General features: G+C 49.6%; 1 protein-coding gene across 4 annotated transcripts; it reads right to left on the bottom strand.

Annotated features, from left to right (window-relative positions):
- Positions 1-3,935: 3,935 nt before the first annotated feature.
- Positions 3,936-15,039, bottom strand: Sumo3 (small ubiquitin like modifier 3). Of its 4 annotated transcripts, none has more exons than XM_021204533.1 (4): positions 14,786-15,039; positions 11,285-11,413; positions 7,178-7,249; positions 3,936-5,217 (listed from the first exon to the last, which is right to left on the bottom strand). In XM_021204533.1, exons 1-4 carry the CDS (start codon positions 14,813-14,815, stop codon positions 5,107-5,109), a joined length of 342 nt encoding a protein of 113 aa, XP_021060192.1. In that variant the 5' UTR covers positions 14,816-15,039; the 3' UTR covers positions 3,936-5,106. The 4 variants fall into 4 exon arrangements, with proteins under 4 accessions (XP_021060192.1, XP_021060193.1, XP_021060195.1 ...); XM_021204534.1 differs by having other exon boundaries at positions 14,795-15,039; XM_021204536.1 differs by having other exon boundaries at positions 3,936-5,175; positions 14,795-15,039.
- Between the last annotated feature and the right edge of the window lie 1,904 nt (positions 15,040-16,943).

Here is a 16,943-nt window from a genome sequence, read left to right as displayed (position 1 = left end):
TTTTTTTTTTTTTTAAAGAATATTAGGATGTTACTCCAATTACATGTAAAGTTAAAAAAGAAAATCACACACGCATAACCCTCCCAAGCATGCCCCACCCACAAGACAAAAGGAGGCCTCAAGGACACACTGCTCCATAAGCTATAACACATCCAAATGATGTGGCAGCCCGGATTCCCTGGGACAGTTTGAACGTGAGACGTGCCCATGTTTGAATGCTGGTCAGGGTGGAACCTTTAACAGATGCGGCCTAGCTGGAGCAAGTGGGTCACTTGGGGATGGGGGTGAATTTTGAGATTAGGATTAGCTTTGTTTCTAGTTCTGCTTTCTAGTCAGCTACCCCGTGAGTAAGCAGCTGTCACACACTGCTGCCACCTTGGAGCCACCTGCTGCCATGATAGACGGTATCCCCTCCAACCCCAAGGCAAAATTAAACTTCTGTTTGTTGGGTATTGATCCCAGCAGCAAGAAAACAAAATAGTAAAGTAGTACCATGAACTGAGGCCATTGCTGTGATGAGCCTGGCCATGGGGTACAGCTCTTCAAAGCTAGTTTTGTTTTGTTTTAAAGATTTATTTTATGAGTACACTGTGGCTGAAAAAAAAAAAAAAAAAGATCTATTTATTTATTTATTTAATGTGAGTACATTGTAGCTGTACAGATGGTTGTGAGCCTTCACGTGGTTGTTGGGAATTGAATTTTTAGAACCTCTGCTTGCAACTCTGCTTGCTCTGGCCCAAAGATTTATTATTATATGTAAGTTCACTGTAGCTGTCTTTAGACACACCAGAAGCGGGCATCAGATCCCATTACAGATGGTTTTGAGCCATCATGTGGTTGCTGGAACTTGAACTCGGGACCTCTGGAAGAGCAGCCAGTGCTTAACTGCTGAGCCATCTCTCCAGTCCCAGCCCCAGAGCTAGTTTTAAGGAAAAAAGTGGAAAACAGGCTCAGGGCTGGGAGCTAGAGTACTCTCAGATCGCTGTGAGCGGGGCTAAGAGGCCCACTCTGGTGGGGATCCGGAAGACCAGAAGGCCAAGAAATGCAGGCAGTCAAGACTGCTCAGGGTGCTTTATCCCAGAGGTTAACAAGGAGATCAGAAACGCAGTGGCAACCATTTCACGTGACATCCTGCGGCAGGGCAACACTGCAGTTTCCTCCATCTTGGATTCTTTTTTTTTTTTGTTGTTTTTTGTAGCCCTGGCTATCCTGGAACTCACTTTGTAGACCAGGCTGGCCTTGAACTCAGAAATCCGCCTGCCTCTGTCTCCCGAGTGCTGGGATTAAAGGTGTGCGCCACCACGCCCGGCTCCATCTTGGACTCTTGCTGAGGCCATGTTAGGCTTAACTAGAATCTGATCTCCGCGATGGGAAGCCCCATAAACAGTTACTCAGCTCTATTCTAGAAACCCGAGTCACCGATGCCCCAGCTAACTTAGCTTGTTAAAGCTTGTGCAGAACCTCCTCCAGCTAACTGCTTTTAAACTGCTTGCTTGCACAAAACTTCTCCTTGCAAACTGCTGAGTTATCAGAATGTGGTTTTTTTTTTGTTTTTTTTTTGTTTGTTTGTTTTTTTGCGGGGGGGGGGGTCTTTAAAACACCTTACTCTATACTCTAAATCAGTGGTTCTCAATCTTCCTAATGCTTTAACATTTAACACAGTTCCTCATGTTATGGTAACTCCCAGCTGTAAGATTATCTTTGCTGCTACTTCATAACTGTAATTTTGCTGATTTGACCCCTGTGAACCACTGCTCTTTAGTCTTGAGTCCCAAATACCTAAGTTGGTCCCAGCTGGCTGGAATAGACTTCCAATTGGCTATAGATTGTATCTGAGTGGTCTTTTCTGGTGGATTCCCCATAACGATTCTGTTTTTCCTGCATCCTAAAAACTGGAGTGAGGCCATATTTCAAAAATAGTGGGCTAAGGAAGCTGTTTAGCAGAAGGAATGTCTGACCCGTAGTCAGACGCGTTATCCATTGTGCCACTGGCCCAGTGCTGGCAGAGGGAATTTCAAGGCAGCCTACCTGACATCCAGGCTATGGCATGTTTTTTTTTTTTTTTTTTTTTTTTTTGGTTTTTCGAGACAGGGTTTCTCTGTGTAGCCCTGGCTGTCCTGGAACTCACTCTGTAGACCAGGCTGGCCTCGAACTCAGAAATCCGCCTGCCTCTGCCTCCTGAGTGCTGGGATTAAAGGCGTGCGCCACCACGCCCGGCCCGGCATGGTTCTTATTCACCACATTTATCCAGATTTACAGTGAAAACAGGTAGAAAGTAGCCCAGAGAAATGTGGGAAGTGTCCTTTGGTGAAGAAAGGTCGGACAGAGTTGAGGACAGGGCAGATTGGAAACAAACTGTACTGTAGTGGTTAAAGGAATTTAGTGCCAGCCAAGAGCTGTACAGTGCCTAATGAAATGAGAACCCCAGGGTATAAAATGCAAATTAATCTGAAAGAAGAGTGCCTGAAGAGATCGTTTAGGGTTCCCTGCTGGAAAACAAACAAAACCAACCAGCACATGGGGGGGGGGTTCCCCAGCCTCAAGAGCTCACAGGTGGCTGCAGCTGTGGCCTAAGGATGACAGGCTTCCTCTGGAACTGACAGCCAGATTTGGTGGAGGCATCCACATTTGTGAGATGTAAGAGGGGAGAAAGGCCAACGAAACAAGGCAATGAATGGGGGGGGGGCATCAAGATTCCTGTACGGAGGCCCCCGAGAAGCCACACTGTGGAGTGGAGAAGGGAGAAGTTACCTGGTAAGGAGTCCCCGGATGTTAGAGATGCCACCAGGGTGGGATGTTCACTGAGGAACGCTGCAGGCACCAAGATTGGCCCAACAGAGACCACAAGCACCTCAGGAAGCAGAACTGTGGGATGGGACTACCCACAGCCACCAGAGCCCAAATGATCCCAAGAACCTCTGATGGAGCAGCAGGCTTTGGTTCGTGCCTTGCTGGCTTTCATTAATCTTGCTTCGGCCTAATCTTTCTTTGCTATGCTCCAATCCCTCCCTTTTGAGATAGGCATGTTTACGCTGTGCTGTTGTATGTCAGAAGTAACTTGTTTTACAGGGGCTCACCATTCAAAACCTATCTTGAGTCTCAGAGCAGACTTTGAACCTTGGGGTGGGCACTCAGAGACAGACTAAATGTGTTTTGTACTATGCAACACACAATCTTAAGAGCCAAGTAGATTCTACAGTGATGTACTTGGGTGTCTGCCTGATAAGACACTTAATTCAATTAAGAAATGCCTGGAGTGTTAATAAAGTTCACCTCTGAGTATCCCCTAAGAGCCTTTTCCTGACAGGATTAACTGCTTCCTGATCCCCAAGCCCCTCAACAAGCAGCCTATTGCTGCAGTTCCCTTTGTCTCCCATGTCCTGATGGAGCACTCTCAAACCATAAGCCAAAATAAACTCTTGCTCCTCTAGGCTGCTTGCCACGTATTCTGTGGCACCATTGAGAAAGTAATACTTCTGAGAGACCTAGAAAATGGCTCTGGCTCTGTCCTCTACTTTAATGCACACATTCCTGCTGGATGAATTAGGTGCTTGGAGCTTGTGCTCGACTGATAAGACTAACAGGGCTCGAGCGATGACAACCCTGGGTTTTATCTAACCTAAGTACTGAAACCCCTCACTGCCAAATGAGCATCAATTCATGGCAAAGCAGATTAGTAGGCCATGAACTGACTGATACCCCACACTACACCCTGCCTCTAAAGCCCACCTTGTCTTCACACACCTAGGGGAGGAGAGCCAAGTGGTATGTGCAGGACCAGCAGGCAGGCAGCTGGACCAGCATGGAGCACATGTTACAGAGCAAGCTAAGCAACTGCCTTGTCTGTCCGTCTAAGAGGCCTCACTGGACAGACTGTCACAGTGAGCTGTGACATATGACCAGTCTCCAAATACAGTGTTTAACATAGGCCAAGAGACAGAATACCAAACTATATTTACTGTTTACAGTAGTAAAGGACAACAGATAATGTACAAACCGGTGAATAAACACAACAGAGCCAACAGACATCCCACCCAAGCCCACGCAGCAAACAGGAACAGGAACATTTTCCTCAAGACTTTAAGCAAGCGAGAGATGGTAGGTCAGTGTCAGGTGACTATAAAAGGCAGAGATGGCCATCAAGCAGCAATGGATCCTCACAGAAGGATGACAGGCAGGAACTATGGACATTGAACTGACCCCACAATGCGGAACCGAAGTCACCCACTGATGCGTCACTTTAATACACACTTGGAAAGCTGCACAGCACAGTCCGTGAGAATGAGGCCACCTTTCCCGGGCTTGCTTTTACAACCACACTTGAAAGCAGGTCTCTTACACAACATGGCTGAAAACGTGATACTTAACCAATTACCTTCTTATACCGAAACCATAATTATGTATCGAAAGCAAGTACAAGAAGAAATCTGAAGCCACATTCAATTCCCAAATGAGACAGGACAATTTCTTCTACATTATAAAAAGGGAAGAGAGTGGGTTTCACTGTACCACCCTTACCCATGTACCCATTACCAGTACCGAGTAGGAAGTGGGCACGTGCAGGATCGCCTGGGCCACAGGAGGAAGACCCCTCTCGGTTCTTAAGAAGCGTTGGTCTTTCCCTTTAACTTACCATATGCTTGACAAAGCTCAAATTTACAGTATCTCACATTTTTTAATATTCTATGCCTACAACAAACAGGTGGAATTCTGCCTCTCTGCCCCTCCCCACATCCCACAGGCATGCCCATTGGGAAATAGGACCACAAGCTCTCGCTACCTGATCAGGACAAGTCACACCGGAGGAAACCACAGTTTTAGGGATTGGATTCAGGCCATAGGGTGAGAGGCTACATCCAGACCCAAGTTTGGGGAAAAAAATGTTAGGGATGGGAGGGAACAGAAATGAAAACAAAAACAAACCCCAAAACCTCACGCCTCTTTTTCCCCAAACCAAACCCTCCTAGCGGCCACATTATGTAATGTTCTCGCCCCGCAGTGTGGTCTGTGTGTAGATCACTCCAAGCGCGTCGGAAAAGGAGAATCGTTCGGTGACTCTGGCTTCTGCTGACTCTTGTGTGATTGGTGTGGCTGCATGGTCACTGCTCAATAGCACAGGTCAGGACAACGGTTGGGTGTGGGGACGCTCCCTCGGGAGGCTGTTCCTCCTGTCTGCTGCTGGAATACATCAATGGTGTCCTCATCCTCCATCTCCAGCTAGTCAAGTTGCCAAGGCAGGCCCGGGAGAGGAGACAGGAAATGTCAGAAGTGAGTTCACACTAATACCACACTCCCAAACAGCTTCCCCTACACTAGACACAGCCCAGTCACCTTGGCTGGAGTGCAGCATGCGAGAAAAAAGGGTTACTGTGGAGTCACAGTAACTATTTATCCACCCGACTTCTGACAAGATTCACAGAAGAATAGTCAGAGCTAAGAACTGAGAGAGAAATGGGGTCATTAAAAACAGACTCATCAGGCACACAATACACTTTGAGCACTTACGTCTACTTTATATATTGCAATGTCAGCACTTTAAGATACTTAAATACATTTTTAATGAGGGGGGGTAGGGAGGCACTCATATGAACTCAGGTCACCAGGTTTGGTGACAAGCATTTCACCCAGTAAGTCATCTTGCCAGCTCCAGGATTTTTAGATAAACATTTTACACACACACACACACACACACACACACTAAAATCTACTATTCATTAATTTTGTTTTTATGTGTTTGTATATGTAGTTATGTGAGGTTATATGCCCCAAATGCATGGAGGATTCTTGGATCCCCCAACCCTGGAGTTAATAGACAGTGTTGAAGTGCCATGTGGGTTCTGGGAATCGAACCCAGGTCCTTTGGAAGAATAGCTGGTGCTCTCTACCCCTAAGCTATCTCTTCAACCCCCCACACACAAAAAAGATTTCTCTGTGTAGCCATGGCTATCCGAAAACTCGCTCTTGTAGCCCAGGCTAGTCTCAAACTCAGAGATCAGTCTACCTATGACTCCTAAATCCTAGGATCAAAGGCGTGTACCACAACCACCCAGCCCAAAAGGAAATTTTTTTGTTTTTGTTTTTTTGTTTTTTTGAGAGAGGGTTTCTCTGTATAGCCCTGGCTGTCCTGGAACTTACTTTGTAGACCAGGCTGGCCTCGAGCTCAGAAATCCGCCTGCCTCTGCCTCCCGAGTGCTGGGATTAAAAGCGCGCGACACCAGGCCCGGCTCCCAAAAGGAATTTTAAATTAATTAAATTTTTCTTTTAAGTTTTATTTATTTATTATATGTAAGTACACTGTAGCTGTCTTCAGACACTCCAGAAGAGGGCGTCAGATCTTGTTACAGATGGTTGTGAGCCACCATGTGGTTGCTGGGATTTGAACTCCAGACCTTTGGAAGAGCAGTCGGGTGCTCTTACCCACTGAGCCATCTCACCAGCCCCTAATTAATTAATTTTTATGTGCACATATGTCTGTGCATCACATGTGTGACTAATGCCTAGGGGCCACAAGAGGGCATCAGATCTCCTGGGAATACAGTTTAAGACAATTGTAAGCTGCCACGTAGGTATCATTGAACCCTGGTCCCTTGCAAGAACAAGTACGTTTAACCACTGAGCCATCTATCCAGCCCTCACACAATTTTAATTTTTAATTAAAAATTTTAAAAGTAAGACAAATAACCCCATTGAAGAACAAATGGTTGGCACTAAGCCCCCAGGACCACAGGAGCTGTGCATTCTACAACAGCCTGCAGAGCGGATTCCTGGGCAATCGTTCTGAGGTGATGGGCCTTACACTTGGACAGCAAAAGCAAAGATATGTCTGACTACCACTGACATGAAAAACTCAATCTCAAAGTATCAAACTCTGAAGTCTAATAATCAAAATCATTGCGGCGGGGCTAGAGAAATGGCTCAGCATAACTGCACACGTTAGCAGCACTGACTGTCCATCTAGAGGTTCAAATCCCAGCACACACATGGCAGCTCACAATTATCTGTAACTCCAAGATCTGACTGAGACCCTCACATATACACACAGGCAAAACACCAATGCCCATATAAATAAACAAACAAACAAACTGCGGAAACAAGCCATTTTTCAAATAACAGCGTTCGAACGGACACCGTTTAGATACTAGAAATGGCACAGACCCTGAAGACAGACACTTCATACCTGGGCTGGGGTGTCTGTTTCATTGATTGGTTGTCCATCAAACCGGAATCGAATCTGCCTCATTGACAAGCCCTGGGAAAAAGGAAGGAAAAGTATTAGATGTTCCCAGATACACAGAGTAACCTGGAGATATATATTCAGAGCCACCAACATTATGAGCATTCTGCATATGCACATGTGACCCAGCCGAGCAGAAAGCCCTGGTGGCCCACAATCTGCAGCATATGCTGCCCCAAACTAACCCTTCAGAAATCTCCAGAACATTCCAACACCAGGCCTGTCCTACTTCTGCCTCTCACTTCCGCCCAGAAGGAAAGTTGAGCCAAGTTCCTCCTTCTGTACTTTGTACCATTTCCTCCTCTGGAAAGTTCCCAGAGAGAAGCAGGTCAGGTGACCACGAGGACTGTGAGGAAGACAGCAGGAAGGAAAGGCATTTTCCACCCTGAGAGGAGGGCAGCGGGCCTCAGCCTGTCAGAGGAGGCAGGTCAACAACCCCAGGCAGAATCACCCTCTACCTTGGCAGCTCTGCTGTCCTGGAAACAGGACAGATGATAAACTGTGACTGCTCACTGAAGGAAAGGCACGGCCTCCAGGCAGGAACACAGAGATGGTTGGTCTCCGCTGGCTGGAGTCTGAAGCCACAAGCCTCAGGACACTGCAATCTCATGTGTGCTGGAGCCAAAAATCTCAGGGACCCAGGGATGGTAAGACCAGGAACCCCTGGGTAAGCTTTTTGAAAGTCCCCGCAGGGGCTGAAGAGCTAGTTCAGAGGCTGAGAGCACTTTTGGTCTTGCAGAGGGCTCAGGTTCAGTTTCCCCGTCTCCATATGGCAGCTCACAATCACCTGTAATTCCAGCTTCAGGGCATCTGATGCTCTCTTTTGGCCTTTGTGAAAACCAGACATGCATATAGTGCACAGATATACATGCAAGCAAAAACACCCATGCACATAAAACAAACAAAAAAAGTTCACACATAAACTTCCAAGGGTTCAAAGTCTCCCACAACCCTGGGAGGCCAAGAAATTTTCTCTCTCACAGCAATAAGCAGGGCTTCCTAGAGATGTGGACTCAGAGCCCTGTCAAGACAGGTATGACCAGGGGGTGCCCAGGGCAGGCTAATAAAAGCAAGCATTTCCAATGTGCCTCAGAAACCCCTCAGTGTTCCAGCTGCCCCAGATGCTGGGTGCAGTCTGGAGGCAATCTTCCTCAGGAAACAGTGCCTCTCAGAGCAGCACCTGGGCCCCCAGAGTCCCCAATTCTAACATACCACCCTGTGGCTGTGCAGCCTCTGCCACCTCCATCAAAACACATAGCACTTCTCTTTCCCACAGGGGTTTGCTGCTTCACTCTTAAATACAAGCAGAAACTAGGGGTGGAGGGTGGGGAGGCAGGCATTTAAGGAAAGACTCAAATATGTGAGAACAGACCAGAGGAAGAAGAAAGCATCACGCATGTTACAGGGATGACATGCCTTCCCAGTGAGAAGTCACTCCACACACTTAGAGATAAGGGAAAAGCTCGTTAATACAATAGCATGAGTCTGACCCTGGCTAATGCCCAAAGTGGAGGTGGCCTTAAACAGAAGATTTTGTTAACTTATATACACCATAGGCTTATGAATTCCACACACAATGGCATCCTTAAATCTCTTTCAGATCCCAGGCCCATGTTACACTTTGAACAATTTCAACAGAGACAGGAGACTGCAAGCCTGGCCACTTAGGCAGATGGGAAGTTTATGCAGCAAAGATATGGCATATCAAATTATTAAATTACCAGAATTCAATTATTTTAAGTACACCAGTGCTGTTCTCTTTCCAATAGTTCTTACCTGGGGTAATCTTGCCCACCTAACCACACTGCACTTCTCAATAAAAGAACTGAGGGCTTTACATCAGGCCAAGACTTAACACTGGGTGTGGCCCTGCTCAGTCCCCTGTGCTGCCTTGTTAGATGCATGTTATGTGATAGGGGTATGGGTCTAGGAGCTGCTTGTAAGTCAGGGTTGTCTCCTTTGTTGAGAGAACAGAGCCAATAGTCAGTCCTTGAGAATAAACACTTACATCCTGGCATCCTCGGTTTCTCTTCTCTCTCACAGGCCCGGCTGGCACCCACTCATCCCTGGGGTTTTGGAGACAGTACTCCTTTAGCTGAACCCCACTTCGTATGACTCCATGTCTCCTAAGCAAATCTATTAGCAAATCCTCTACAATATCAATTCTATTATTTCCAGTTTCTTCAACATCAGGAGGCAGAAAAAAGGAAGGAGATGGAGCAGTTAAAACACATGTACGGGGTTAGAGAGATGGCTCAGTGGTTAAGAGCACTGACTGCTCTTCCAAAGGTCCTGAGTTCAAATCCCAGCAACCACATGGTGGCTCACAACTATCCCTAATGAGATCTGACGCCCTCTTCTGATGCGTCTGAAGACAGCTACAGTGTACTTAGATATAATAATAAATAAATCTTCAAGCCAGAGCAAGAGAACCGGGTACTTCCAGCATGAAGCAGCACAGGCGGACATCTGGCTACACAGGAGCAAGGACAGGTAGAGGCAAGTCTACAGATGGGGAGGGCCCAGAGAGCACCCTGCCAGAGTGAGAAGAATCTTCCTGAGTCCCTGCTGAGACCTCACATCAGAGAATCAGAATGTCACTCGTGTTCCAAAACACAGGATGCTGACAGAGAATTACGGCAACTTCCCAAGTAGTGCACCTCAGCCTAGACAATTACACACATATCCCTGTCAGATATGGGAGATGATGCTCCAAGGCAAAGACGGGGAATTAACACAGAAAAAAGACACAAGAGGAGACAAAAGAAACCCCCACAATGTCTCTCCCAAGACTGTGAGGGCAGCCGTGCAGACAACCTCACCTCAAAACAATGGGTAGGGTGGGGCCAGCAGGATGCCCAAGAATGTTGAAGGAGCTGACCTAGTATGTACCCTCCAACAGAGAGAGCGTCTCAGCAGAAGATCTGGGAGCACCACAAGCAGACTGAGCACAGCACCGGCAAGGAACGCGCCTACAAGCCCACGCAAACACAAGCAGACTGAGCCCAGCACTGGCAAGGAACGCACCTACACATGTGCAGTCCGATGGTGGCATACAGCACCCGCAGCTGACTCAGCTGGGAGGGCACAAGGGGACATGGCGACATCGGAAAGCTCCGAATCACCTTTCACAGGTGAGAAGTGCCTGAGGTCAAAACCCAGGAGAGAGGCCAAGGGCACCATCTGCAGGGCTCAGGAGGTGGGCAAGGAGAAGCAGGGCACCCACCGCCTTTCAGAGTCCTTACAACAAAATCAAAGGACAGCACACAGCTGAGTGCGCAAGCACTCAGAGATGCTGCTGTAATGAGAGATGCCGCTACCCTCACAAAAGGGCAGGGCCCCCTACAAGAGCCACCAGATGGCAGGGCCCAGACAGGAACTGGCATCTAGGAATATGGGCAGCAAGCCAGGCAACCACTGAGGCAGACAACAGAAGAGCAAGTGAGACCAAGGACTTCCAGGTGGGCTAGAGCGTACCCATCTGCCAAAAGGTCCTTACTAAGAATGAATAGATGGACAGACCCAAGCATAGTATGTACAAGAGCCATGAGTTCACAGGGACACTGATAACCCAGCTGGTCACTGTTGGGGACAAGGTCAGTCAGCTTGCATTTTGAAACGATAATGAAGGGACAGGGTCACATGTCTCCTCACTTTCCTAAATAACATAAAAAAAATGAAATCGCCAATGAGGGCAGCACACACAAACACAATTGGATGGATACCAGAAAGAGGAAGAGGAATTCGAACCAGCACTGATCCCACATTTGAGCACATCACAGGGCCTCTCCAGAGCCATGTGCTGACCCTACAGGAGTGTGCACCACTATGACGGTCTATCAGGAAGCAAATCCCACCGGAGATGCTCCAACCCAAGTTCCACCGATCCATGTGGAGCCCAGGGAGAGAGATACACTAGAAGGACATGCAGATACCAAGACCCAGGGCACAGCAAGGGCAAGCCTGCAACACAAGCAGCACCCCCAACCGCCCCCCAGCTCCCCACCCCCCACCCCACCCCAGAAAGCTCCTTCTCTGGCCAGCACACACCTGCCTCTCACAGTAGGCCTTCATCAGCTTGCTCAGTGGGGTGTGCCTCTTGATCTTGAACTGTACCACTGAGCCATCCTGCCCCGCCACTTTCAGGTTGATGTGGTCATTCTCTGTCTTCACACCCTCCTGCAAGACACAGAAAATGGGTCTCAAAAGCCAGCTCAGAATCACCAGGATTTAAAGTGCACGTCCTTGGGTAAGGTTGTTTTGAGTTGTTAAAACCAACCTAATTCTCAAAATTCCCCCAGCAGCTCAGAGTTGCTCGTGTGACTGTCTTATTTTTACACAGAATGTATTTTTAACCTACATTTGTTAGGCACAGTGATAGAAACCGCGGTGCAAAGCCAGTCCTTACAGACTACCAACTCAAAGACAAAAATCTGCTCATTAAATCTAGAGAGCCAAAGAAAATCCATCTTTGTTTTAAAATTAGTTATGAGGCTAGTAAAAACACACATTTGCAGTCTACATTTGGCTCTTGATGACTGGTAAGAAAAGCCAACATAAAGTCAAGAGTGGAGAACTAAAGGCCACTGGAGGACCCTGAGGGAATTCAGTGGAGTCGGTAAATGCTGTGGTTCTCCTGGAGTCAGGAAGGAAAGGGCTGTTGTCCCCTGGACTGTCTGGAGTCAGGAGGGTAAGGGCTGTTGTCCCCTGGACTGTCTGGAGTCAGGAAGGTAAGGGCTGTTGTCCCCTGGACTGTCTGGAGTCAGGAAGGTAAGGGCTGTGGTCCCCTGGACTGTCTGGAGTCAGGAAGGTAAGGGCTGTGGTCCCCTGGACTGTCTGGAGTCAGGAAGGTAAGGGCTGTGGTCCCTTGGACTGTCTGGAGTCAGGAGGGTAAGGGCTGTGGTCCCCTGGACTGTCTGGAGTCAGGAGGGTAAGGGCTGTGGTCCCCTGGACTGTCTGGAGTCAGGTGGGTAAGGGCTGTGGTCCCCCCAGGCCCTCTGATCTCAGACTGTGCTCTTTCTTCTGGGGTTCTGTATAGCTCTAAAAAGTACTGTGTGCTCAAGGTCCTGGGTTCTATGCACCATACTGGAGGACAAATCCTATTACGCAGCAGCAGTTTTTATATAATCATGGTACATGCACGCTGCTAGGCAAAGGCACAGTCAGCGCTTCTTGTTGCCTGGAAACACATTTTGAACAAAAAGTTTGTTCTGGGCCACTTTGGGTTGTTCAGTCCGAAAAGGAACTCCTTTTGTTGTCCAGCGCATGATCAGCCCATGGAATACATATTTCAGCCACAGTGGATGAAAAGAGTTCATGGCAACTTCTTAACCTTTATTATTATTGTAATGTGTATCAGTACTTTGCCTGCATGTATGTCTGTGAATCACATGTAGGCAGTGCCCAAGGACGTCAGAGAAGGTGCCAGAGCCTCTAGGAGTGGAGTTACATGTTTGTCAGCAGTAACATGGGTGCAGTAACCAGGTCCTCTGAAAGAGCGGCCCATGATCCTAACTGTTGAGCTGTCTTTCCAGTCTTGGGAACCATTAATTAAGTCATTAATTAATATTTTATATGTATTGGTGTTTTGCCCGAATGTATGTCTCTGTGAGGGTGTCAGATTAAGGAGTTACAGACAGTTGTGAGCTGCCATGTGGGTGCTGGGAATTGAACCCTGGTCCTCTGGAGAGCAGTCAGTGCTCTTAACCGCTGAGCCATCTCTAGCTCCCGAGAACCATTTATTTCTAAGGAAACAGATCCCTTGCTTAACTTGCAGACCTAGCTTTTTCCCCCATGGTTCCACAGAGCATGCTCCATGGAAGCACCCTGCTTCCCCAGGATGTCCTCAGCAACTTTTTTATTCCCAGAGAGAGAGGTGGAATAGAGTCAGGAAGCTTGGGTGCAGGGTGCAGAAAGCAACCTGCCCTGCACTGGGTCCTAACAGCCTTGGGTAGGAGCATGGCTCCTTCTAGTATGAGAAATGGTTTGGCAGGAGAGGTTCCAACAGGGACCTGAAGACACACCTTGGGACACCATCCCCTCCCCTCCCCTGTGAGACTTCCCCCCCTCCACTCCCAGGACACCAGTGACACAGCAGCACTGTTCACAGAGCTTGCCCCCTGCCATCTCACCAGCCCCCGGCATCCAACATGAGAAAAAGTGAAGTCTACAAGTGAGAAGCATGAATCACTCCAGGTCCCAAGACGTTGACTTCTAACCCCGTTCCCAAAAGGATGTGAGTATTCAAAAACAGAGACAGAGGTGAAAAGGCCTCAGGTGGGCATGTTTCCCTCCAACGGCAGGATGCCTGGCGCCTGGCTGGGCTCCCGCAAGGAGTTCTCTAATTAGCAAGTAATTCAGAAGAAGGAGGGCTTACTTAGCGCAGTCACTGCCATCACCTGGTACCCCGGAGCTCCTGGGTATAGGTGGAGGCCAGCTTGAGCTACACAGGGAAACATTCAGGAGGCAGAAGCAGGAGGATCTCTTTGAGTTTAAAAAAGAGGAGGGGGGGTGGAGAGAGGCAGTAACTCACTGGTAGCGCATCTGCCTAATGGACCACAGACCCTGGGCTGCATCACCAAAATAGAAACAAGAACATAAACCTCTGCCTCCACTAACCCAGAGAGGCAGAAGGCATGGTCATAACGGTGCCACACCAGGCATTCACTTCCTGCCTAACGGCACCAAAAGGTTACAACTCTTGTTGTGGTTACCAGCTACAAAATAAAGAAAGTTGTCTATTCTTGGCACAGGGTGAACAGGTAGGTGCTCATTCAATATCCGGGATGGTGCAGGCAGAACCCAAGGTTGAGCTGAAATTAAAGGTAAGGGCCCCGCAGGCAAGATATTTCTGGGCTCGGCTGCTGAGCATGGTACCATGGCATTAGTCCAGATGCTTGCCCTGCTCCTGGGGTCTCTCACCTGAGCCAAAACACTGGTCATCTCCAGGCCGCTCAAGAGCACAGAATGCCAGGCTCCAACGTTTATCTCCCGTTGGATAAAACTGTCCCCAGCAGGGGAGGTGAGGGTGGGAAAACTGTTCAATTTGGAATGGGCAACCCTGGCCTTCCCACGCACCAACTGCCGAGACCACCGCGATGGAGTAGGAGGGCATGCGGCCGGGCGAACATTGGAAGCCCGGAGCGGACAGCCTTGCTCCTATTCCGGTACAGCTCTCAAGAGCGCCCGCCGAGCCTCACGCGCGGCACCACGCGTGCACCTGTGCGCACGCCACGCGAAAGGATGGCCGCGTCTGGGAGTGAGGACCCACAAGAGAGCCCTGCGAACCAAGAACCAGCACCCAAGTTCCGGGTTCTCGGGCCGTGGGCGGGGCTACACCCGGGGCGGGGCGACCCTGGAGGCGGAGCCTTGGCGTGGCGGGAGGCACAGCCGGGGGTGGGGCTAGAGTGCAGCCCGGGGCGGAGTGCGATGCCGGTGGGGGAGGGGCGCGGGCCGGTGGGGGAGGGGCGCGGAGGCTCGGGCGCGGTCCCGCGGGCCCTGTTTGCGCGCGGCCCAGCCTGCGTCCCGCGGAATCTGTTGCGGCTTGCGTACCGGGCTTACCTTGGGCTTCTCTTCCGACATGGTTACGCAGCGACGGCGGCGGCAAACGCAGCGGGAACCGGTGGCACTGGAGCGGGCGAGTCACGCTCTCTGCCCCGCCGCTCTCCCGCCGCAACTGTCGCGGGGCCGCGCTTTATCCCTAAATCCCGGCGCGCTGGTTGGCCGCGCGAAGTCACGTGGTCGGGCGCGTGCACGAGGCGCGTGCCCCGCGCCGCGGGTGCGCGCTGGCCAGCCGCGATTCCGGACGGTTGCGAATGCGTCACGGGGCGGGTCAGGCGTCCGGGGGCGCGCAGAGCCCCGGGGACGCGCGACTCAAGGTCCTAGGTCCAGAGACCCCGGATGTGGGTGCAAGACTGCGCGGCCACGCAGGGAGCAGGGAGGCACGGGAGGAGTCGGGGCGCCATGTGCTAGGTCAGGACCCAGAGGATCGCTTTGGCCCAACCAGCAGCCTCTTCACCACGCACATTTGGGGACATTTTCTTACATGCAGGCTGCGTTTGGGTAAGAGAGAACGAAGAGACTCAGGCCAACCCTTTCAGGTGGTCCTGAAGACCAGTAAGGAGGTTGGTTACCAGGCATGGTTTATGGACCACACACTCCTGGAACAGGCCTCTGGCCTTGAATGTCACAGAGGGGCTCATGTCTGGAAAAGACATCCTTTGAGGACACAGAGGATGTCTTCTGTTGGCCCAGAAAGCCAGCACATACTCCTATTTTATCTTTTTTCATTTGATTTCCTGGATGGGGTGGACCAGCCTCCACAAGGGCCATTCCCAAGATGGCTCCAGGAAGGACAAGCTCTTCCCCTTCATTCTCACTATCTAGCTGCCCTTCTCCCTCCTTATGTAGTCCCAAAAGTAGCCACTAGGTGGCTGGGGTGGGTGAGAGTGGCAGGCACAGAAAGCCTCCCTTCTGACCTACCATTTGCTGTTTCTGGAATGCTATGGTGGACACTAATAACCCATTTTACACAGCACACCAAGATACCTAGAAGTTTAATAACATGCCCAAGGAGTCAACTTGGTAAAGCAAAACAAGGGAAGCTTGAGCTGGTAGATCCATCAGGAGCCCTGGCTAGGGGGTCAAGAGTGTCCTTTCCTTGTATCTTGGCATTGAGTTATTAGAATGCAGCCCACAGGCCCTCTGCGTCTATCCGCTGTGTCTATCCTGCAAAGCAGACCAGTCGGGACTGACACAGTCACCCACAGTAGTCGCAGGAGGGTGTTGGTTGGCCGTGTTCCAGGATCACAGAAGCAGCCTCCAGAGAAGTGGAGCTCTCAGTTGGACAGAAGTATGCTTCTGTTCCAAGGAAGGGCCAGCAGACAAGTATCCCCACTTCCTGGTGACACTGCAAAGCCACTAAGCCAAGTGTCTGTGGGGCCAACCTTTTTTAGCCTCTTTCCCCTGTATACATGACCTTTCTTCGGCAAGTTTGTCAAGCTCTTCCACAAGGACTCATTTGGAACTCATCCCATACCCGGACCAGACCAAGGTATGGCTCTTCCTCAAATACAGACCATGGCCATCCTTAGCTGAGCCTATCTCTGGAATGTCCACCTCAGACTGTGTATCTGGGAGAAAGAGACTCCAGGAATCAGGCTGACTGAAGTTGTTGGAGATGAGAGCACACCTTCCCTCCACTAATAGCTACGAGTGACTCAGGGTAGGCAGTGTTCAGACCACAGTGTACCATCAGCTCTGAGATGCCAGGCATTATAAAGTGTTGTATTAACAGTTTATAGGATACAGGAATCAAACTGTCAGGGTTTGTGGCTGAGGGCATCTGTTGCCAAGTGATGGGAGTACAACATGTGCAGCTCAGAACAGATGAACCAACCTGGCACCTATGTGGGCTGCAGCAAGGAACAGCCACACTGCGATCCATTCACATCACACTGTGACCCATTCACACACTGAAAACCTACCATCGTGCAAAGTAAGCAACTGGTAACAGGAAGACACTCACTCGTGTGTTTTTCAAAGCCTGTTCTTAAGATATATGTATATGTGTGTGTATGTGTATATGTATGTGTTAACAGAACACTCCGTTTTCCCAAAGGACCTGAGTTTGGATCTCAGCACCCCTTCTCCAGAAGATCTGGCACCCTCTTCTGGCCTCTATAGGTACTGCACTCACACACACCTACCC

This window comes from Mus pahari, chromosome 9 (genome assembly GCF_900095145.1).
Source record: "Mus pahari chromosome 9, PAHARI_EIJ_v1.1, whole genome shotgun sequence".
NCBI lineage: Eukaryota > Metazoa > Chordata > Mammalia > Rodentia > Muridae > Mus > Mus pahari.
The sequence above is the reverse complement of the archived record's forward strand: the minus strand, read 5'-3'. Positions and strand labels throughout refer to the sequence as shown.

Coding starts and splice junctions, on each gene's coding strand:
- Sumo3 (XM_021204533.1), bottom strand. CDS start 14,815: ATGTCGGAAGAGAAGCCCAAGGTAAGCCCG. Junction 11,414..14,785: donor AGAAGCCCAAGGTAAGCCCG/GTACGCAAGCCG, acceptor TGTGTCTTGCAG/GAGGGTGTGAAGACAGAGAA. Junction 5,218..7,177: donor AAACAGACACCCCAGCCCAG/GTATGAAGTGTC, acceptor CAACTTGACTAG/CTGGAGATGGAGGATGAGGA.